Genomic DNA, 24,522 nt, shown 5'->3' with positions numbered 1-24,522 from the left:
TACAGGTTTGAGATGAAATCTGTTGTTTGGTTGTTTGGTTTACATTGATTTGGAGCGTTCTTCCATTTGATTGCCAATTCTTTGCAATTCTTCTTTTGAGAATTGTTTGTTAATATCCTTTGAACATTTATCTAATGAGGAATGGCATATATATATATATATATATATAAATGTATACTAATATATATCTATATAAGTATATTTGTATGTGTGTACATATATAATGCCATATATATGTTAATTATTTACATTTCTTGGTTACCAAATCCTTATCAATGAAATTTGATTCAAAGATTTTTTCCCATTCAATTATTTCCTTTCTGATGATAGTTACATTCATTTGATCTATGCATAATAGCTAGTATTTATATGGCATTTTAAGATTTGTAAAGTACTCTACAAACACCAATAACTCACATTTATGTAACACTGATAATGTACCAGGCATTGTTCTGTGTTTTACAATAATTATCTTATTTGAGCCTCACAACCATCCTGGATTGTAAAGCAGGTGCTTTTGTATTCCCATTTTATTGCTGAGGAAACTAAGGGAAACAAATTAAGTGACTTGTCCAGAATTGCACAGCTAGAAATGTCTGAGGCTAGATTTTAACTCATACCTTCTTGCCCTCCAGTGCCGACACTTGATCCTCTGTGCACCTAACTGTGTAAGCTTAAACTTCAATTTTATGTAATTAAATATATTTATTTTATTTTTATAATTGCCTACATCCTTTGTTTTGTTAAGAATGCATCTTCTGCCCTTAGCTATGATTAAATTCTGTTTTTTTTTTTAGTTTTTTGCAAGACAATGGGGTTAAGTGGCTTACTCAAGGCCACACAGCTAGGTAATTATTAAGTGTCTGAGGCTGGATTTGAACTCAGGTACTCCTGACTCCAGGGTTGGTGCTCTAACCACTGCACAATCTAGCTGCCCTTATAATTAACTTCTAATTTTTTATAGTAGGATCTTTAATATTAATTTTGTGTATCCATTTAGAGTTTATTGTGAAAAGACATTCTAAGTTGTTAGTCTAGGCCCAATTTCTGCTGAAATGCTTTCTAGTTTTCAAAACAGGTTTTTTAAACAAATTAAAAAGTCCTTTCCTAAATAATTTTTGTTTACAAGAGCATTGATCTTCTCATCCTGAGTCCTGGATAGCTTGGCCGGAGTGTATATGGACAAGACCATGGTCCAAAATTGACTCTTTTACAGCAGACATCTACCAAAAAATGTTTGGAAAATGTAGAACCTAGAAAAAATTCAAAATGCATGGCCATCCATCTTATAGACTGCTTTATGTTATGATGAGGTTGAAATATCATCCTTCAACTGCAGGCTGTGTATGTAACAGTGATGACTCTTGCTTTAAGATGTTCTGTTAATGTGTTTCATGAGTCTTTTGTATTTAGCTTTTCTTTCATATGTTGAAAAATTTATATTTGTCCCATACCTGAGTCATCTTATAAAATTGAGTACCCTTCTTCTCCTCACGCCTTTAGGGATAAACTATATATGATCCATAAGCTAATCTATGAATAAATTTATTTCTTGAGAGCTGGAATTATGTAAACCAAAGAAGTGTGAGAAAAGGCTTCCCAACTTCATTAGAGACCAGGCTCTCTCAGGGCTGAACCCAGTCCAAAACACCAGGATCCAAAGTAAGAGTCCTCGATAGAATACGGAGAGGCCCAGGACTTCAACCTCCTGGAACCAGAAGAGATTCCTCAAAGTTATACATAGTCTTTTAAGTTCCTAGAATTGCCCAGTTGGAAGGGGCCTGATAGTCATCTCCCTTTTAGCTCAGTAAAAACAAGGATGGAATTGTTCAGACTTGACTTTTCCTAGGAAATGATGAGAAGAGAAAGAAGATGGGAAAATAATAGGCTATTGCAGCAGTCCAATTCACAGAATACAGATTCCTTATGTAAAATCCACTCAATAAGTAAGACTTCCAACTAGTACAACTATATACATCCCAAGTTTCTTTTTTTTATTGTAAGGTACGAATACCCTTGGTCCCTTGAAAGTCTCAAACCTGACCCCTTTCACCTGTCCCTTCTCTAATTCCTCCCCTGAAAGCTGCCTGTGAATCTCACCTTAGTCAGTCAGGTTGTGACATCATCTCTAGGGACTCCTTCCACCTTCCTTAGTTTGAGGCTTTCTTATGCCTTCCAAGCTATCATAAATATCTACTTTGGTAATATCCAGTGCCTGGAGATGGAAACAGAAGAGGTGAAATCTGAAAAGGGCTCCTTTCAGCCACATCCTTTAACTCATTTCCTCCATCTCTGTCCTATTCCTGGACTCCATCACCAACCAAAAAATCATCCCCAATCAACATTTTTGCCTTTCCCTTGGACAAATAATGAGACCTTCCCCCTCCCTTCTGAATATACCTGGTAGATAGTTTCAGGAGTAGCTGCAGAGGAGGTGGGTGTGGAGCCCAGGACCTGCAGAGAGAGAAAACTAGTCAGCGTCTTTTGGATATCCAAGTTCAAAAGGATATTAGGAAGATGGTGGAGAAGAAGCAGGAACTCAGCAGAACTCCCCAAACATTTCTCTTTGATAAAAATTGCTAGGAAAATTAGAAAGAAGTTTGATATAGATGAATATTTAACATTATATACCAATATATGATCTAAACAGGTTCATCATTTAAACATAAAGACTGATATCATGAGCAAATTAGGGGAGCATGGAAATATTTACTTGTCAAATCTATGGATAAGGGAAGAATATTTGACCAAACAAGAGATAGAAAACATTACAAGATTTAAAATGGTTAATGTTGATTACATTACAAGGGTTTTGCACAAATAAAATCAATGCAGTCAAGATTACAAGGAAAGCAGGAAACTGGAAAAATGTTTTACTGAGTCAAATTTATGAAACTATGAGTCATTTCACAAATTAATAAATAGTCAAAGGATATGAACAGGAAATTTTCATATGAAGAAATCAGAACTATCTATAATCATAAAATGCTCCAAATCACTATTAGAGAAATGCAAATTAAAACAACTCTGAGATACCACCCCACATGTATTAAACTTACAAACATTACAAGAAGGAAAATGACAAATGTAGAAGGGGATATGGAAAAAAATAGGAACACTAAGGCAGTGCTGGTGAAATCACGAATTGATCCAACCACTCAGAAAGTACTTTGGAACTATGCCCACAGGATTATAAAACTGTGTATACTCTTGACACAGCAATGCCCCTTGTTGTTTAGTCATTTTCACTTGTGTGCTTCTTTGTGATCCTTTTAGGGATATCCTTGGCAAAGATATTGAATTTTTTTATTTCTTAATTCATTTAATAGAGGAAGAACCTGAAGTAAATAGGGTTAAGTGATTTACCCAGCATCATATAGTTAGTGCATTTCTGAGGTTAAATTTGAACTCAAGTCTGATTCCAGATGTGGCACTCTATCTATTGCTCCGTCTAACTGCTCTGGCAATACCACCAATCAGTCTATCTCCCAAAGTAAAGGGGAAATTATCTCATTGTACAAAAATATTTATACCAGCTCTTTTTATGGTGACAAAATATCTGGAAAGTGAAAGGATGCCCATCAAATGAGGAATGGTTGAGCAAGTTCTGATATATAATTGTGATTGAATATGATCATGCTATAAGAAATGATGAGCAAGATGCTTGCAGAAAAACCTGGACTTGTGTGAGCTTATAAAATCTGAAATGAGCAGAACCAGTATAGCACTGTGTACAGAAACAGCAAAATTGTATACTGATCTCCTATGTATCAATTATCTTTTCTGATCAATACAATAAAGAAAATTCAGAAGACCTTCTGATGAAAAAAATGCTATCCATCTACAGAGAAAGAAATGATAAAGGCTGAATGCAGAACAAAGGATACTCTTTTCACATTATTTTTCTTGCCTTTTTGGGGAGGGAGACAACATGATTAATATGGAAATATATTTTGCATGCTTTCACAGATATAATTAATATCATATTTTTTTGGTTTTTGCAAGGCAAATGGGGTTAAGTGGTTTGCCCAAGGCCACACAGCTAGGCAATTATTAAGTGTCTGAGGCCAGATTTGAGCTCAGGTGCTCCTGACTCCAGGGCCAGTGCTCTATCTACTGTGCCACCTACAGTAGACATTTATCAAATACTTGTTCATTGTTTAGGCTAAGATCCTAAGGTATAGAACTCTGAGAACCTAGAGTCAGTGTTCACCTAAGCAGCAACAACCATGAGTTTATCTGGATATTCTTTCAATTCTCCTCAATCCCAACGTGGTAATCCATTGGGGAGTCAAACCAAGTATTCTCTTTCACTCAAATTGGAGATAATTTAAAAATACTGAACTTCTCAGTCACTCTTCCTTCCTGCCATGTGGAAGAATTAATCAAGTAAAGATGGAACCCCAATCTTAAAGTGATGTTTTGCCTTGGGGATTGGAATTGAGAAGTAATTGGAATGCTACATTCTACAATACAAATATCCAATGCTTTCTGATTTTACTAGTCTAATGGAAATAAATACTTATTTGGGAATTTAAAAAAAGGATATTAGAACCTAGAATTCCTAAGGATTTGAAATGACCTTAGAACATGGAATGTCAGAACCCTAAGGATTTCTAGAGATACCCAAAATCTCAGACTTTAGGGGGATCTAAAAAGTCAACTATTCCAAAACACAAAAGACTCAAAATCCACTTTCCCGCATCTCTGATAAGGGGTCTCCCATAATTTTATCTTTGAATGAAGAATTCCACCTCTCACTACAGCCCATTCTATGTTAATAAGTTTCTGTTAACATCTAATGTAATCTAATCTCTTCTATCTGTACCTTCCTCTCACTGCTTCTAGCTGTACTCAAAACCCTGGAAGATCATGACCATCTTCCCCTCTAAATCCTTTCTCTTCTCCATATTGACCAGGATCAGATCTTTCCAAATAATCTCATGGGACATAATCTTGGGCCTACCTCTCTTTCATCAATAGCCCTCTTTGGAAATTTTCCCATCCAATCTTTGAAAACCCATCAAAGTGCATAAGGTTCAGAGCCTAGGAATATCTCCAATTGTGGTGAAAGTCTTCCTTCCCACCTTCTTTATTCTAGGCACGCAAAAAACCCCAGTGCTGATAATAGAAAGAGATTCTCTATCCCTACCTGTGTAGAAGGAGTTGAATCTTGTAGCCAGTAAATATTTTCCCGAATCTGGCCTAGAGAGAGAGAGAGAGAGAGAGAGAGAGAGAGAGAGAGAGAGAGAGAGAGAGAGAGAAACCAACACAATTGGTTTTCTTGGTATTTCCTGAACCTGAATTCTATAAGAAATTGACTCTCCTTGAGGGGAGTATAGAAGGCAAGGAACTCTCCCCTTTGTAATCCCCCATAGATACATCAAAAAAAAATACAAATGCAAACATATGTATATACGTTGCTCATTTATTTCATTCATAGTCAACTTTTTGTGACTCTATTTGGGGTTTTCTTGGAAAAGTGACTGGAATAGTTGGTACTTTCTCCTGCTCATTTTACAGATGAGTAAATTGAGGTAAACAAGGTTAAGTGATATGCCCAATGTCACACAGCTTGCACATTTCTGAGGCCAAATTTGAATTCAGGTCTTCCTAACTCCAATTCCAGTACTTTATCCATTGTGCCATTTAATTACACAAATACACATATACAAAAATTTGTGTCTGTGTAAAATGGTGACCTTTTCCAGTGCAAGGCAGGAAAGAAGGAGGAAGACAATTTGAAACTTAAAATACAACAAAAAAATTTAATTTAATTTTTTAAAATACATGGAAGAGAATGGAAACAAAGTCAAAAGAGACCCAGAGAAATGGGGCAGGCTTAGCACTGTATCAATTTGATATCTGTTTTTAGGGGGGGGGGTTGCAAGGCAATGGGGTTAAATGACTTGCCCAAGGTCACACAGCTAGGCAATTATTAAGTGTCTGAGGTCAGATTTGAACTCAGGTACTCCTGACTCCATGGCCGGTGCTCTATCCACTGCGCCACCTAGCTGCCCCAATTTGATAGCTTTATGTCAAATATGTATTTGAGATAAAAAGAGAGATTATAGCACTAGTTATTAATTGTATCACTAGTCTAAAAAGAACAAGTCTATTTCCTAAATAAATTTAAAACATCTTTCATATTTTTAAAGTGAAATAATGAAGTTGTAAAACTGTAACAGTAGCAAAAAGGTACAGGGACTCCCCAGAGTCATACACTTTTTAGAATGCTTATCTAGCTTAAGTGTTGGTCCTCTAAATGTGCGATCCTAATCCAATGACTAGATCAATGAATGATTATTGAATTAAGTTGAAAACTATTGGAAGCTCAACAGAATTGGAATTCCAATTGTTGGAACAATTGAAAGAAATTAAATAGTGTAAATCTTGATGTTCTTACTATATATGTCATACCTTACATCAATGAAAATAGAAGAGAAGAAATTAGAACTAAATGCAATCACTCCTTCCATGTCCCAGGAATCAGAGGTGTGGGGACCCCTGATGCAGAAAATACTCATAAAAATTTTTGGATTTCACTCCTTAACAGAGAAGAAGTCTCTATTTGTTTATCCTATTATGGGTGTTTACAGTGCCTTATTATAAATTGATAATATATGATACACATATTCTCTGAATTTCTGAGATTCTGTGTCATTTGAAGATCTTTGTGTGTCATCTGCAGCTACCTCAAAACTTCCAAAAGTTTTCCATTTAATTTCTTATGTTGACATGATCAAATTCATGATGAGGAAAGTCACAGTGTGGAAGGAATAATTGTAGATTGATGATTCATGGAATTTTCTTGGAAAGGCAAGTAAAAGTAGGTAGATGACTCCAAAGAACACAAAGTACTGGGCTTGAAAACAGAAACACCTAAATTTAAATCTATTCTCAGAAACCTTCTAGTTATGTGACCCTGGGCAAGCCTCTTAACCACAGTCTGTCTCCATTACTTTATCTGTAAAATTGGAACAATAATAGCACCTCCCTTCCAGGGTTGTTGTGAGGATAAAGTATGATTGACTATTATTAAATAAAGAAGCTGTAGAAGAGATTTCATCCCAAGTCGTTTAAAAAAAAAATCATTGCCTGGGAAAGTACTTGGTCACCCCCTAGTGTAGGACTCATGATGAGATCTTCAAAGAAACCACCAGGGAGATCATGAGGTTCTATGTTCCACTGTCTGTTTGAAAGAAATAGAGATATATCCTAGCAAGATCTCAGTAAGACTCTCCATTGGAAAGAAACATATATCTTCCCATTTGGCAACTTCAGTGCAAAGTGGGATGAGTGTGGGGTAGGAAAACATGCCTCATGGGGTAAGAGACAAGAGAATCTACAGACTTGCAGACTCTGCAGAAACCTCACACATATACATTTTCTTCTAGAATAGTGGTGGGAAAATCTTTTTTCTGCCAAGGGTCATTTGGATATTTATAACATCATTCGCATTTGATGAAACATTTAATTAATTCATTCCTAAAAAGGATCTAGATTTGGGCAGCTAGGTGGCACAGTGGATAGAGCACTGGCCCTGGAGTCAGGAATAGCTGAGTTCAAATCTGGCCTTAGACACTTAATAATTACCTAGCTGTGTGGTCTTGGGCAAGCCACTTAACCTCATTTGGCTTGCAGAAACCTAAAAAAAAAGCATCTAGATTTTTTGGATTTCAAACCTCATCTGAGGCAGCCTTGGCAAGGCCAGACAATACACTGTTCTAGAAAAATGACAGTGACATGACAAGAAAGAACCAAATATCTTCCAGAAAAATTGTATTTCTTCTAATAGAAAAGAAATGGTCAATAACCAATGTAGGAATTATTTCTAAAAAATCTGCCTGAGGACTGTTCCACCTACTTCTTAAGTGGAAAATCATTACCAAAGTAGAATAAATATTAACTAACATTTAGACAAGTACTTTCAGACTTGCAGAGCATTTTGCAAATATGAATTGATTTGATCTTCACAAGAATCCCAGGGACAACTAAGGGGCACAGTGGATAGAGCACTGGCTCTGGAGTCAGGAGGATCTAAGTTTAAATCTGAACTCAGACACTTAATTCTTACTTAGCTGTGTGACCTTGGGCAAGTCACTTAATCACATTGCCCTGCTAATTTTTTTTAAAAAACCAAGAATCCCAAAGTGGATACTATTATAATACCCATTTTTCAGAGGGGGAAGGGGAGGGAGGGAGAGAGGACAATATAAAACTCAAAATCTCACCAAAAAAACAGTTGTTGAAAATTAGCATTGCATGTAGCTGGGAAAATAAATAATTTTTTTTAAATTGCTTGAGTCACCTAGTCTAGGAAATGAGAGTGTACACACCATGTCCAGGTTCTTTAATTTCATTCAAAGCTGAGCTGAAATATCATCTTTAAAAGAGAACTTTCTTGATTTCCTCGGCTACAAGTGACTCCTCCTCTCCCTGATCCAAAAAAAAATGCGTGATATTTATTTTGTTTATATTTATTTATGAAAAACATGATGGGATTGTGGATAACAATGTGACCTTGGAACCAATAAGATTAGCTTCAAATTTTGCCCTTAGATCTTACTGGTTTTGTCGCTGTGAGAAAAGCTTACCTCTCAGTAGTGGCAAGCAATATTCAAAGACTGCAGTGAAGATAACCAGTCTAATTTGTAGAGGAATTTCTTCAATGTCCCCTATACTGTTAAAATCTCACATACAAGAACTATGGAATATGTTGGGGAGAGAGGACAGTATTTATATATATATGGGAATATATATAAATATATTTTTATATATAATATATATATACATATATACATCAGGCAGATCATATAGAAATAAACACACACATTGACCTATACATGCATATATACACAATACATTTCCTCACAGTAATGTATTTTCTACAAATTTATTTCCACATTTGTTTCCCTTACGGAATATAAACTCTTTGAGGGAAGAAATTGATTTTTATTTTTGTATCTCCAACACAACACCCAACATAGTTCTTAACATATAGTAATCATTTAATAAATATTTGTTGATTGCCTTTTTAACTATTACATATGGTAGGTCTTGTTTAATGGTCCTTGTTAATTCATGAGTGATTTTTTTGGATAACTAAAGATTGTCAACACTTCTGAAATTTTTGACTCTTTCACTGGAAATCTTTCAGAAATTATACAACTCTCTTACACCTTTAAATCGATTGACACAATACAATTTAACTTTTACTCGGTCCAAAGCAATTTCAAGCATTAATTATATTCTATAATATAGTGATACCCTATGACTTTTCTTTCTGAAATGTATAAAACCATTTGAGTTTATAGAACTGGTCATAGAATACTGTTTTTTTTTAGTTCTTTGGTCTCCTTTTTGTAGTTTTTCTTTTTTCTCCTTTTAATTTTGAACTGCCTTTTCTTATAGAGTCTTAAGTCTCTTCCCCAGTCTTTCCATTCCTTTTAGTTATCTATAAATTGGGAAACCTGAAACAATAGATAAATTAGAATTACATATCTTTTAATACATGAATTTAGAGGTCTCTTTTAGCTTATCAAATATCCTTTTTGCTTTCTTCTGAATTTCCAGTTGTGCTATAAATCCCTTCTATAAGGGATCCTAAAATTCTGAACCTAGTGCCAGAAAACCTAGATTTGAGAGATGGTACAGAGACTAACTACATTATCTTAGAGAAGTCATTTAACCCTCTCCTACCAAGTTTTATTGCTGCCCCTTGTTTTCACCATACTCACAGGTCATTTATTTTAACAAAGAAAAACTGTTAAGTAAAGCCACAAATAAAGGAATGGGACTAACATCTTTACGATATTTTGGACCCATCACCCTACTTACCTTTTTGAGCATCATTTTGTTAATCTTGAAATTTGGAACTATTAATAGAATACTCGCTTCCACTTTAAAGGACTATCTAAATATTAACATTATTATTTTATCCCATGCAGTTGAGGTTGTCAAATAGTTGTGAGGAAAAAAGAGTTACTGCAGTAATTTTGTGTATGCATGTCTCATCTCTCTTATTAGACTGAAAGATACTGGAACATACAGACTGTCACATTTTTCTTTGAATCCTCACAACATTAAGAATTGGCTTGGGGCAGCTAGGTGGTGTAGTGGATAAAGCACCGGCCCTGAAGTCAGGAGTACCTGGGTTCAAATCTGGTCTCAGATACTTAATAATTACCTAGCTGTGTGGCCTTGGGCAAGCCACTTAACCCCATTTGCCTTGCAAGAAAAAAAAAGAATTGGCTTGTGAAGGACAGAATGAACAAATAAGAAATTAAAAAACTACTCATTTTTCAGATAAGAATCATTTGTAAAACTAGAAGCAATTTGATCCTCATAAGAACCCTGGGAAATAGATGCTATGATAATTTCCATTTTAGAGATGAAGTTGAATGACATCTCCAGGGTGACACAGATAGTGTCTGATTCAAACTCAGGTCTTCCTGATTTCAACTCTGGTACTCTACCTACTATTCTACCTAAAAGAGAAGGTGAGGAATAATGGCAGCTATACCCTGACCTATTTAAAGTAAATGTTGTGAATAATACATGGGAATTGAATACAGGAATATACCTTACCACAAAGGGTCATCAAATCCTAAGAAAGCTTGACCAATGTAAATCAATCATCATGATGAGAAGACCAAAAGATCTTTGAAACTCTTAATCATCAAAGATTTAACAAACAGAAATGTGAAACTATCAGCTGTCAAGGAAGTTTTCCCTTAAAAAAAACAAAAGTGGAATTCAATCGGGCCAACTCTGACATATTGGCCCTAGAGAACTGGTAACAAGAGCTCTTGGTGTTGGGAAAGATCTGTGAGACTGTACAGGTCAAGAAATGAGGAATGTATCTGATGGTGAGGAAATTGAGAACTGGAATGGAACAGGGAGCCCAAGATGATCAAGTGAGTCAATGGCAGAGTCAGATCCATACCCCCAGACTCCTCAGTTTGTTCTATTATATTACATGGTCTTTCAGGAGTCATACTCACAATGTTTCTGAGTTGGATGAGTTCTCTTATCTAAACCTGGATCTCCCAGAATCCCTTGTGAAGCTCTGGAAAAAAAAAACAAGAAAGGAGAAATATGAGCAGTCTTCCCCCTTGGGTCACCTAGTCTGGGGAATTAAGTTCCAGGAAGGTCAGCTAGGTGATACAGTGGATAGAGTGCTGGTACTGGAGCCAGAAAGATCTAAATTCAAATCCAGCCTCAAGACACCTACTAGCCATGTGATCCTGGGCAAATCACTTCACTTCAGTTTCCTCATTTGCAATTTGAGGATAATAATAATACATCTATATCCCAGGATTATTGTGAGGATTGTCATAACTGTAACACTTATTAGTTATTATTATAAATATTAGTCATTATTATTATTACATTCAAAGGGTTCAAGAGCTATGGGAAAGGAGTGATACTACCCTGTATAATTCAAAATTAGACTTCTTCTTCTCAGTTGTAGAAGGCAGAATAAGGGGAAATGGGCAGTAGTTACAAAGAAGTGGATTCAGCTGCATGCAAGAAGAAAACCCATTAGTGAAGAATGGAAACAGGGCCGCAATATAAAGAAAAAACTCTCCTAACCTCCTTTCAAAGACCTCCCTGATTGGTGTGAAATGAACTGTTGAAGCAAGTTTCAAAAGCTAGGGGAGGGAAACAGTTGGACCAGGGAATAGTGGACGGTCCTAATTTCTCCCTAATTACAGGGAGCCAGGCTCAAGGAAAACTCCATCCTACCCTCCAGTCTTCCTGATGAACAGGAAATAGATGAAAGCCCCGATTAGAGTCACCCCAGTCAGGACTCCAATCACAATGCCAGTGATGACTCTTCTTCTGGAATTTGAATCTGTTGTAAAAAAGAGAAAAGTATCCCTCAGGGCTTTGGGGGGCAAGAGTGAGAGAACTAAATGAAATAAATCAAGGCAGAAAGCAAACATTACCTGTGTTCCATATATATATATATATATATATATATATATATATATATATATACATATATATATGTATATATGTATATATATGTATATATATATCAGAGATCCCTTGGCAGGAAAGATCAGATTGTGAGATGCCTGGCAAACAACCTGGAATTTCTGGATATAGAATCAACACATCATATTCTGTGGGCCTGCTGAAGCTGAACTCATTATCTTTCCCTCTAACTCCCAACTGTTCCTCCCACTCCATACTTTTTCTGTTTCTGTTTATAGTTATGTGACCCTAGACAAGTCACTTAACCACTGATTGCCTCAGTTTCCTCACCTATAAAATGGGGACCATAACAACTAGCCCCTATCTCCCATGATTGTTTTGATTCTCAAATGAGATAATATTTGGTACCTGGTGTGTTAGAGGAAACAAACATTTATTCATGCTTTTTGCCTTGTTTTCTTTATTCCTATAATAACTTCTTGTCAATTTATTAATTGCCTGTCTCTCAAGCTCTTGGGAGAAAAGCACCTTGGAATGCCATAGAAATAGAAGCCATTCATATCCCTTAGACTCTTCATTTGGCTCTTTCCATTTCTTTTTTTTTTTAGGTTTTTGCTAGGCAATGGCATTAAGTGGCTTGCCCAAGGTCACACAGCTAGGTGATTATTAAGTGTCTGAGGCCAGATTTGAACTCAGGTATTCCTGACTCCAGGGCCAGTGCTCTATCCACTGTGCCACCTAGCCACCCCTGGTTCTTTCCATTTAACTCAACTCAACCAACATTTATTAAATGTCCAAGGAAGTCTCAAGGATGGCTTCATAAAAGAGAGTGAATCCACCCTTACCTCCAACCAGTGGCTCTAAAATTTTCCCATGTGACTCTTTTGGTTGTGTTAATTCTACCTGTGCAATAGCTCTCACATCTACTACCACCACCCCATTTGCAACTTCTACTTATGACACCTCAGCTCCTCTCCCTTGACAATGGCAATAGCCTGCTGCTCAGTGTTCCTGATTTGACTCTCTCTCATTTCTCCAGTCCATCCTTTACACATACCATTGTGACCATGATCCTTCCCTCCTAAAAGATCTCCAGTGGCTCCCCATTTCAAATGGAATAATGTAGAAACTCCTGAGTCTGGTTTCCAAGACCCTTCATAATCTAGCTCCAATTTTGCTTTCCAGTGTTATTTCACATCCTTTCTTTTCTATATTTTTCATTCCATCCAAATTGGATTATTGTCCAAACACTATTTTCACACCACCCCTTCCTTTTGCCCTTCCTCCACCTCTTCCTCTATCTCTCTCCTCCTCTTCCTCTTCCTCCACTTCCTCCTACTCCTCTCCCTCCTCCTCCTTTTTCTTCTTCTCCTCCTCCTCTTTCTCCCCTCCTCCTCCCTCTCCTTCTTCTCCTCCTTCTTCTTCTTCTTCTCCTCCTTCTTCTTCACCTTCTTCTCCTTCTCCTCCTCCTCCTTCTTCTTCTTCCTCCTCTATCCTTCTCTCTCTCTCTCTCTCTCTCTCTCTCTCTCTCTCTCTCTCTCTCTCTCTCCCCCCCCCTTCTCCTAGCCTATCCTTAAAGATTGAATTCAGGACTTCTGGCCAAGATGGCAGAGAGAAGACAGGCGCAGTTCTAAAGTCTCCTGATCTTTCCCCATCTATGATATGAAACAAACCTCTTAACAGAAATTTAATCCAAACCCAAAAAGAAAAGCCAGGAGAAAGAACATCTACCTCAGGATTTGTTTTCCACGTTCCTGGGATAAGGGAGAAGGCCTCAATCAAGGTCACAAACACTCCAGAAAAATCAACCAGCACCTCCTACTAGACAGTGGAGAAATTGTATTCAGTGAGCAAATCCTCTAGTACCCCCTACTGGCCAACTGGAGATATTGCACTCAGTGAGTAAAGCCTCTAGGGATCCCAACAATAAACCTCTGTGAACCATCCCCTCCCCAACTCAAGGTCTTAACAAAATGAAGAAAGGTCATTCTTGGAAGGAAAAGACCCTAATTCAGAGAGACCTAGAACCTCTGAGGAGAATATGATCTTGTCTCCAGCATAGAAAGACTTCCTTGAAGAAATAAGGAAGGAGTTTAAAAATCAATTGGAAAATTTGAGAGAGTCAATTAACACCTTGCAACAAGAAAAGAAATGATTGCAAAATACAATTGGACAAAAACAAAATGAGATTAAATCTCTCAGATCCTCAATTGGGCAAATAGAAAATGAGAATAATTCTCTCAAATCCTCAATTGGTCAAATGGAAAGCTCTTTCAAAAGTAGAATTGACCAATTGGAAAAGGAGTTGCAAAAGGTAAATAAAGAAAATTCCCCTCTAAAAAAAAAGAATGGAGTCTGCAGAAAATAATGACGTCATGAGACAACAATAGCCTGTTAAACAAAATCAAAAAATAGAAAAAATAGAAGAAAATGTAAAATACCTCATCAGCAAAACCACTGACCTTGAGAATAGATCAAGGAGGGGCAACCTGAGAATTATTGGACTTCCTGAAAACACTGAAGAGAAAAAAAAAAAAAAAGCCTGGACTTAATATTACAGGATTTAGTGATGGAAAAATGCCCTGATATCATGGAAACAGAGGGCAAAGTAGTTATTGAAAGAATACATAGATCCCCTCCAGAAAGAGATCCTAAAATGAAAACACCAAGGAATGCTATGGCCAAATTCCAAAACTATCAGATAAAAGAGAAAATCCTGCAAGCAAGCAGAAAAAAACAATTTAAATACCAAGGAGCCACAGTAAGTATTACACATGACCTGGCTGCATCAATATTAAGGGACTGAAGGACCTGGAATGAGATATTCCAAAGAGCAAGGGAGCTTGGAATACAGCCAAGAATCCACTATCCCACAAAGCTAAGCCTTCTTTTTCAGGGGAAAAGATGGACATTTAATGAAATGGAAGAATTCCAAAAATTCCTGATGAAAATACCAGGATTAAATAGAAAATTTGGACATCAAACAGGAGGTTCAAGAGACACAAGAAAAGGTAAAAAAAGGGGGAGGGATAAAGAAAAAAACTGCTATCCAATAAGTTGAAACTGGCTATATCCCAGCATGGGAAAATATTCACATAACTCTTGAGAATTGTAACTCTAACAGAGAGAATATACTTAGCCAGAAGTGATGGACACTCATGACTTATCCATGAGACTGCTATCCAATGCAATGAAACTGCCTAGCCCTACTTGGGAGAAAGACTCTAATAACATTCAAGAATTTTAACTCTATTAGATAAAATATACTTAGCCAGAAGTGATGGATACTCAGAATTTTATATGACTCAGATAGAATGATATAAAAACATCACCTCCTTAAAAAGAGGAACATGAAGGAGATGGGAGGAGGGAGGGGATTGAATGGGGTAAATCTCCTTACACTAAGAGGTACAAAATACCTATGGTAATAGAAGGGAAGAAAGGAGAAGATGAGAAACACCTGAATCTTCTTCTCATCAGACTAGGCTTAAAGTTAATTTACATACATACTCAGTTAACTTAAAAAAACACCTAACCTCTCAAGTATTAAAAGGGGAAAGGGGGAGGGGGGATGGAGAACAAAAAGAGGAACTAACAAAAGGAAGGGAAAGGGAAAGGGAAAAAAGGAAAGGGGAAAGAAAGGGGATTGGATATAGGAGGGCAAGCACACTGAAGGGGGTGGTATTCAGAAACAAAATACTGGGGAATACAGATAAGGGGGGGAAGAAGAAAAATACAAACAGAGGGAAGATAGCATGGAGGCCAATAAAGAATTAGTAATTATAACTTTGAATGTGAATGGGCTGAATGCTCCCTTAAAACATAAGCAAATAGCAGAGAGGAATAAAAACCAGAATCCTACAATATGCTGCTTACAAGAAACTCATTTGAAGTAGAGAGATACATATAGAGTAAAGGTAAAATGTTGGAGCAAAATAGATTTTGCTTCAGCTGAAGTGAAAAAAGCAGGGGTAGCAATCCTTACCTCAGACAAAGCAGCTGCAAAAATAGATAGCATTTAATGAGCAAAGGAAGGAAACTATATTCTCCTAAAAGGCACCATAGACAACAAAGAGATTTCAATACCATATACATATATATGTGTGTGTGTATATATATATATATATATATATGCATCCAATGGGATAGCATCCAAATTCTTAGAGGAGAAGCTGAAAGAACTACAGGAAGAAATAGACAGCAAAACTCTACTAGTGGGAGACCTCAACCTCCCACTCTCAGATCTAGATAAATCGAATCATAAAATAAACAAGAAAGAAGTTAAGGAGGTAAATAGATTGTTAGAAAAACTAGATACTATAGACTTATGGAGGAAATTGAATGGGGATAGAAAGGAATATACCTTTTCTCTGCAATACATAGCACTTATACAAAAAATGGCCATGTACTAGGGCATAAAAACCTAATGATCAACTGCATAAAGGTAGAAATAGTGAATACATCTTTCTCAGATCACAATGCAATAAAAGTCATATTCAATATTGGGCCAGAGAGATATAGACCCAGAACCAATTGGAAATTGAATAACCTCATTTTAAAGAATGAGTGGATCAAAAAGCAAATTATAGAAAGAATTAATCATTTTATCCTAGATAATGACAATAATGACACAACATACCAAAACCTATGGGATTCACTCAAAGTGGCTGTCAGGGGATATATTATATCATTAAATGTTTACATGAATAAATTAGAGAAAGGGGAAATCAATGAACTAAATATGCAACTAAAAAAATTAGAGAAAGAACAAATTAAAAATCTTCAATTTAATACCAAATTAGAAATTCTAAAAATTAAAGGAGAAATTAATAAAAGCAAAAGCAAAAATCTATTGAATTAATAAATAAAACCAAAAGTTGGTTTTATGAAAAAAACCAATAAAATGGATAAACCTCTGGTCAATTTGATTTAAAAAAAAAGAAAAAAGAACACCAAACTGCTAGTATCATAAAAGAAAAAAGGTGAACTCACCACCAATGAGGAGGAAATTGAAGTAATAATTCAAAATTATTTTGCCCAACTCTATCCCAATAAATCTGACAATCTAAGTGAAATGGATGAATAACAAAAATATAAATTGCCCAGGTTAAATGAAGAGGAAATTAAATACCTAAAGAACCCTATCTCAGAAAAAGAAATTCAACAAGCCATCATTAAACTCCTTAAGAAAAAATCTCCAGGGCCTGATGGATTTACAAGTGAATTCTACCAAACATTTAAGGAACAATTGGTTCCAAATCTATATAAACTCTTTGGAAAAAATAGGGGAAGATGGAACTCTGCCTAACTCTTTCTATGAAACCAATATGATGCTGATACCTAAACCAGGAAGAGTTAAAACAGAGAAAGAAAATTATAGACCTATGTCCCTGATGCATATAGATGCAAAAATCTTAAATAAAATCTTAGCAAAACAATTACAAGTTATCACTGGGATAATACATTTCGACCAAGTAGGATTCATCCCAGGAATGCAGGCTTGGTTCAATGTTAGGAAAACTGTTAGTATACTCAATTATATCAAGAACAAACCTATCAGAAATTATATGATCATATCAATAGATGCTGAAAAAGCTTTTGACAAAATACAGCACCCATTCCTACTAAAAACACTAGAGAGTGTAGAAATAAATGGACTGTTCCTTAGAATAATTAGCAGTATCAAGAAATAGAGTGGTGGACAAGTGAAATAGACTAGGTGCATTAGCAGGAAATGATTATAGTGATCTGCTGTTTGATAAACGCAAAGAGTCCAAATAGATAAAAACTCTCTCTTTGTTGATGATAGTCTGATGTTGATAAAAAAAAAAACTGCTGAGAAAATTGGAAGTTAGTATGGAAGAAACTTAGATTAGACCAACACCTCACACCCATTACCAATGGTTACAGGATTTAGACATAAAAAACAATACTATCAGCAAATTAGAAGATCAAGGACTAGTTTACCTGTCAGATCTATGGAAAGGGGAACAGTTTATGACTAAGGAAGAGATGGAGAACATCACCAAAAACAAACTAGATGATTTTGATTACATTAAATTAAAAAGCTTTTGCACAGACAAAACCACTGTAACCAAGATCAAAAGAAATGTAGTAAATTGGGAAACAGTTTTTACAACTAGTACTTCTCACAAAGGACTCATTTCTAAAAAATACAGAGAACTGAGTCATATTTTTAAAAAAAAAGCCATTCCCCACTTGACAAACGGTGAAAGGATATTCAAATGCAATTTACAGATGAGGAGATCAAAGCAATTCATAGCCATATGAAAAAATGCTCTAAATCGTTAATTATTAGAGAATTGCAAATTAAAGCTTCTCTGAAGTATCACCTCACACCTCTCAGACTGGCCAATATGACCAGAAAGGATAATGATCATTGTTGGAAGGGTTGTGGGAAATCTGGGACACTATTAAACTGTTGGTGGAACTGTGAATTCATCCAACCTTTCTGAAGAGAAATTTGGAACTATGCCCAAAGGGCAAAAAAAAAAGAGCATTCCCTTTGATCCAGCAATACCACTACTGGGTCCATACCCTGAAGTGATGATGAAAAAGGGTAAAAACATCACTTGCACAAAAATATTCATAGCAGCCCTGTTTGTGATGGCAAAGAATTGGAAATCAAGTAAATGTCCTTCATTTGGAGAATGGCTTACCAAACTGTGGTATATGTATGTCATGGAACACTATTGTTCTATTAAAAACCAGGAGGGATGGGAATTCAGAGAATCCTAGAAGGATTTTCTTGAACTGATGCTGAGTGAGATGGGCAGAACCAGAAAAACACTGTACACCCTAACAGCAACATGGGGGCGATGATCAACCTTGGTGGACTTGCTCATTCCATCAGTGCAACAATTGGACAATTTTGGGGCTCTCTGCTATTGAGAATACCATCTGTATCTAGAAAAACAACTGTGGAGTTTGAACAAAGACCAAGGACTATTTCCTTTAATTTAGAAAAAAACAGATATCTTATTGTCTGATCTTGTTATCTCTTAGCCTTTATGTTTCTTCCTTAAGGACATGATTTCTCTCTCATCACACTCAATTTGGATCAGTGTATACCATGGAAACAATGTAAAGCCTGGAAGATTGCTTTCTCTGGGGGTTGGGGGTGAGGAAGGGAAGTAAGATTAGGGGAAAATTGTAAAACGCAAATTAAATCTTTAATATTAAAAAAAAGTTTGAATTCAAATTCACTTTCTTCTGTGGAAGCATCTTTGACATTTCTCTGACTCTTAATAACTGGTTGAATTGGTCAAACTGAAGGAGACCATGGGGTGTGAGTAGCTTCCCCTTCTCTTGCACCCTAATGTGCTTCCCTCATCCCAGTTATGGGTCAAGACTCAGTTGTGGGGACATAAATAAAACCATTTCTCCATCCTACTGAAGAAGTTCACATTCTGTGTAGTAGATAACTCATCCGCTGAATGAGTACAAGGTTGTTCTGAGGTGGGTCAAAGAATAATATTCCCACTCTAAAAGTGAGACAACTGGGGCTTCCAGTAGTAACAACTTGCCCCCAATCACAGATAAATGTCAGAACCCAGATTTCCTTTGAGACCCTCTTGATTCCCAGTCTGGATCTTTCCTCATTTCAAGTATCAGAGACTGGAGGTCAGATACTTGACCAGTTCAGTTTCTGTTGAGGAAATGTTTGAATCCTCTGGTAACAAGAAGGACAGCTAATGGCACTCTCAAAAAGATCCAAAGGACTCATATTTCTGAGTTCAAATCTGGCCAAGACACTAGCTCTGTGACCCTGGGAAAATAATTTAATCCTGTTTGCCTCAGTTTCCTCATCTGTAAAATGAGCTGGAGAAAGAAATGGCAAATAACTCCAGTGTCTTTGCCAGGGAAATCCCAAAATGTGTCACAAACAGTTGAACAAAACTGAAAGAACTGAAAAATAACAGCCTAAGAATCATGTGTGGAGGAAGTTGTTTAGCCTCAGTTCTAAAGATCTGCTTTCTTAATGGTTCAATTAAAAAGTCAGAAGACCTGAGTCTCCTTCCCCATTGCTACCTCCAATACTGAGTATCTTTTGCCATCTCTTATGCTCAGAAGGGGACCACTGAGTGCTTATGCAGGCAGAAGTGATGACCTGGGATGCCCAACAAGACTTTCTTCAAGCAAAACTTGTCCCTGTGTCCCCACCCTAATCACAGAAGACTCAGGATTCTTTCTAATATAAGGGTATAGGAGACAGAATGAGGGAGTAATCTACAACCTTTAGTTACTGCCCCAAGTCTGCCCACATGCTTAGCTTTAACATCCTATCTAGAAGAATCCCAGATTCAAAGGGAGCTCAGTAGGCCTCTCAGATCTCTTCAGATTCCAAGTTTCTATGGTCCTGTGTCTCAGACATCATCTTATATGACCCAGATCTGATTATACATCCTCTCCTTAACTTTCCCAATAACTGATCTAGATTTTCCTTGAATGTTTTCACTACCTCCGGCCCCCCAACAGACAACTTTCTTTCAAGAGATGAAAATTGTCCTTATTTGGAGACTAAATGAACCTCTTTGCAATTTCCACTTATTGCATCATCTGTTGATCTCTGTTTGTTCCTCCTTCAGTTGAGCCTGAAAGCAAAGTTTGAGTCACTAAGACATCCCCCTGTAAGATGGAGTTGGTCTATACTCTATCATCTTGTAGCTACACTCCAGTTCTCCCCTCAAAGCCCCCACCTAGCTCAGTTTCCCCTCCCTAAAGACATCAGGAGCCTAAGGAGGAGCCTGGATCACTCTAGTCCTAGTCCCCAGACAGTCACTCTGCTCCTTTCCCATGGGGATGTCCTTGATGTATCCTAGATTAGATCACTTGTTTACCTGGGCAGAATGGGTTTAGAGATCCCTTAGCCTGTCCAAGGAGAGTTGACCATATACCATACACCAAGTACTAGTCTGGGGTGTTAGATTGGAAGGATTTAGCTCAGTTCAGTTCAATTACATCACTGCTACTCACTCCCTGTGTGGCTTCTGACAGGTGACTAAACTTCTCTGGACCCCACTCATAACATATCTATAAGGAGAACGTTGGAATGGATCCCTTCTAAGATTCCTTTCATCTCTGAAAATCTATGATCCTATACATCCTTTTCATGCATCAAAAATTCCATGATCCTTGACTGCCCCAGAATTTTTTAATGGAACCAATGCAGGTCCCAAATCCCCATCTCTCTGGATGTTTCATTACTGGGGTGGCTTCTTTGTTCCCAAGAAAATATGAAAGAATGATCAGTGAAAATTTTGTTAGTACACAGGGAATGTTTATTGGATCATCCATATCCCTTCTCTCTCCCTTCCTGCCTGGCTTCTCAGAACTCTTAAAAGGGCTCTGGTATCAACCCATCTCTCCCTGGGGACTAAAGACTTTGATGGTCAAATGGCAAGCAAGGATTCTTACTGTAAGGCATAGTGGCTCTTGTTCACCCACCTCAGTCTAACCTGCACTGGACCCCGGAGTAGTTCTCTGAAGCTATTCCTGAGGGCTGTCATTTGCCCCTTCCCCCCACTCCCAGAAAACAGCCAACCTGATATCTTGTGAACTCTTCAGGAAGAAGAAAGAGCCCTTTAGATTCTCTGCTATTCATTATCAGAAGGGCACATGCCTCTTGTCTCATTCCCACATTTGATTCCCAGGGCAGATAGAGGAGGATAGGTCCCTACCCCATCACCTCTATGATCTATCCTCAGGCAGATCTTGGTTTGGAATCTATTGCCTTCCAGTCCTTCTCTCCTTGGGGCATATATATCTGATTCTCCCTACTCTCCTATGGAGGCCTCTCATCCCCCACCATGAAGAATATTAGAGGAAAGGTCTTAATAAATGGTGGTCCCAGGGAGGGGAGAACTTACCATATACTTGGAAATGTACCTTTAGATGGGATAATTGATAGTTTTTCCAATCACCATTTATATAAAACATCTCTACTATGTATTCACCACTATCATCGAGGGTGAGGTTCGTGATGACCAGAGAGCCATTAGGGAACACAGTCTCTCGACCACTGGCTGGTGTCTGCTGCCTTGTCTGAACATTGTAAGTCACAATCCTGTTAGACTCAGTTATCGTCTTTCTAAACCAAGTGTAACTTCCAGGTTCTTTTGAGACACCCAAGATGGATAAGGTGATGTTGCCCCCCACTGTCCCATAGGGTGGACTAGGCTCCACTTTCATTTCAGGAGATTGAGTAGACTCTGACTGGATCCAGGTGCTGAGGAAAGCAGCTAAGAAGGAAGGAAGGAAGAACAGGTCAGCATGTCTTCCATCAAGGATGAAGATGATTCTGAAAGAATAGATTGAGGCTACTAAGTCTGACTTGTCTGCTAAGTGTTCAATGTGTCACATTTCAGTGGAGTATATTGTAAATCTCTGTCCTCATCTCTACAGAATCTGAGTTTTCTCAGTAAAATAATATAAACTCAGATTCAGAAGTTGCCTAACACTGTATCATGGTGGACAGGATACTGAGGGAATAACCAGAGTATAAATGGGTGTTGCTGAGGTTAAAGTTTAGATCAGAGATCACAGGATTCAGAGCTATAGATCCTTAAGCCCAGGATTTTCAAGTTTGCAGGTGAAGAAAAGGGATCAAAGGGAGTTATCTGGCATGCCTAAGTTGGTAGAAAGCAGAAACATGTTTACACTTCTGATCATATCACTCAAAAATCTAAACTTTTTCCACTATTCCATGAACTCTTTTAAAACTTAAAGAGCACATGATTTGCAATCTTTTTAGGGATAATGTAAGTAGGATTTGGTCTTTTTGGCAGGATAGAAAAAGGAGGCTCAAATAATGAAAAACTTGTCCATGGTCATAATAAATATCAGAGTTGGAATCTCAAGTCAAGTCTCTTCTGCCTCCTTGTCTTTCCCTTTGCCTCTCAGGAGTCAGCTCCAGGACTGGATAATATCCTGGGTCTCAGGGCATGGACTATGCTGCTTAGTCTTCTGTTTCTGATTAAGAGAAAACTCCCATTAGCTGGCTCTGCAGAGACTGTTTCTGGAACAAATGCCTCCAGATCCTCCACAGTCTTTGTCTTGTTCCCACTCATTTCCTTCCCTACCTCCCCAGCAAAGCCAGTGTCTCACCTGTGATCAGGAGCCCTTTCCAGGGGCTGCCCCCACCATGAGGAATTTCTGAGAGGATCTCCATCAGACTGTGCCATCCACTAGGTGTGAACACCTCTGTCCCTCCCAGGAATCTCTGCCTTCCCCTCCTGAGCTGTGTCTTCCTGTATGGAGCCCAAGTGCAGACTCTGGAGATGGTCTCCAGGTTCACGGCTATCCCTGCATGAAGCCCAGAACTGTCTCTGCCTTGTCTCCCTCTCCTACTCTAAAAGACTTAGTCCTCTCTTTTCATGACTGAAGATCTTCTCTTTGCCAAGATTATACGGGTCTGAGCCTCTGGCCCTACTTTACTCTCTTCCCCTCTCAGCTACTGTGGTTTCCTGCCTCCTCAGGGAACCCCTCCCCACTCAGATGCCTCCTTCTGACCATGAGTTTTGCACCATTTCCTCCAGCAGGTCTTTCCAGTCCTCCCCCCACCTCAACCTTGGCTAATTATCCCTCCTTCTCCAAATTTCTTTACATTCATTTATATATTCTGTGCATTTACTTACCTAAGTGTAGGTTGCTTCTCCATAGAATAATGTAAGCTCCCAGAAGATAGGCAGAGATTTGTTATCTTTGGTTCCTACTGAGTTACTGATACATAGCCAATGGGTGCTGTAATTCAGAAGAGAATGCCATCTATCCAGAAAATACCACCTCTATCCAGATACCTTCTCCTAAGTGCCTTCATTTTCTGAGGTGAATAGCAGTGGGATCCAAGAGGTTGCATGTGACCGACCATTCAGGGTCTTTGATGTGGATGTGGAGTCTTCTTTTTCAAACACCCCAAGTATAGTTGAAAAGAACCAACTCAATTCATCAGTTTTTCAATTAGCTGCATTTCCATACAAGGCTATTAGAGTTGTCAGCTCAAGCTGGTGGTCAGTATCGAAGGGGATTTTCTCTGGTTCCCAGGGAATCATGGGGGAAAGATTCATATTGCATCAGACAATTCCAAAATATGGACTAGTCTAGTATAAGACCTGAACCATCATTTTTCCCTTCTTTGCAATAACAAAACTACAATAAGCTTTACTGTCACAAGAGGTCAGAAAAAAGCAGGTGTGTGTGAGAATGAGTTTGTGTGTGTGTGTGTGTGTGTGTGTGTGTGTGTGTGTGTGTGTGTAAGAGACAATGAGAAGAGCAATGTTCCAGACATTATGGTATGTGATTCACAAATACAATCTCATTTGAGACTCACAACACTGAGAAGTGAGTACTATTATTATTCTCATTTTATAGTTAAGAAAACTGAGGAAGAGCTAGGTTACAGGACCTGCCCAGGATCCTACAGTTAATTAATGTCTGAACTCTAACTTCCCTAAGTCCAAGGTCAATACTCTATCCACTATTCCATCTAAAAGAGGAGAGAAGAAAAAAATATGAAAGAAAGAGGTAGAGGGAGAAGTACAGGAGGAGAAAGAGAAA

The 24,522-nt window shown here is 37.7% G+C and overlaps 1 protein-coding gene across 2 annotated transcripts; it reads right to left on the bottom strand.

Annotated features, from left to right (window-relative positions):
• Nucleotides 1-214: 214 nt before the first annotated feature.
• Nucleotides 215-23,407, bottom strand: LOC141509642 (cell adhesion molecule CEACAM21-like). 2 transcript variants are annotated; one of them, XM_074219331.1, is made up of 8 exons: nt 23,074-23,407; nt 21,837-22,267; nt 11,752-11,860; nt 11,007-11,071; nt 5,153-5,205; nt 2,401-2,454; nt 2,101-2,215; nt 215-1,845 (listed from the first exon to the last, which is right to left on the bottom strand). In XM_074219331.1, the coding sequence occupies exons 1-7, from the start codon at nt 23,148-23,150 to the stop codon at nt 2,129-2,131; spliced, it is 876 nt and encodes a 291-aa protein (XP_074075432.1). In that variant the 5' UTR covers nt 23,151-23,407; the 3' UTR covers nt 215-1,845; nt 2,101-2,128. The 2 variants fall into 2 exon arrangements, with proteins under 2 accessions (XP_074075432.1, XP_074075433.1); XM_074219332.1 differs by having other exon boundaries at nt 21,837-22,208.
• Between the last annotated feature and the right edge of the window lie 1,115 nt (nt 23,408-24,522).

Source organism: Macrotis lagotis, chromosome 1 (assembly GCF_037893015.1).
Source record: "Macrotis lagotis isolate mMagLag1 chromosome 1, bilby.v1.9.chrom.fasta, whole genome shotgun sequence".
In the NCBI taxonomy this organism is placed as follows: domain Eukaryota; kingdom Metazoa; phylum Chordata; class Mammalia; order Peramelemorphia; family Peramelidae; genus Macrotis; species Macrotis lagotis.
This window is presented reverse-complemented; position numbering and strand designations above follow the sequence as displayed.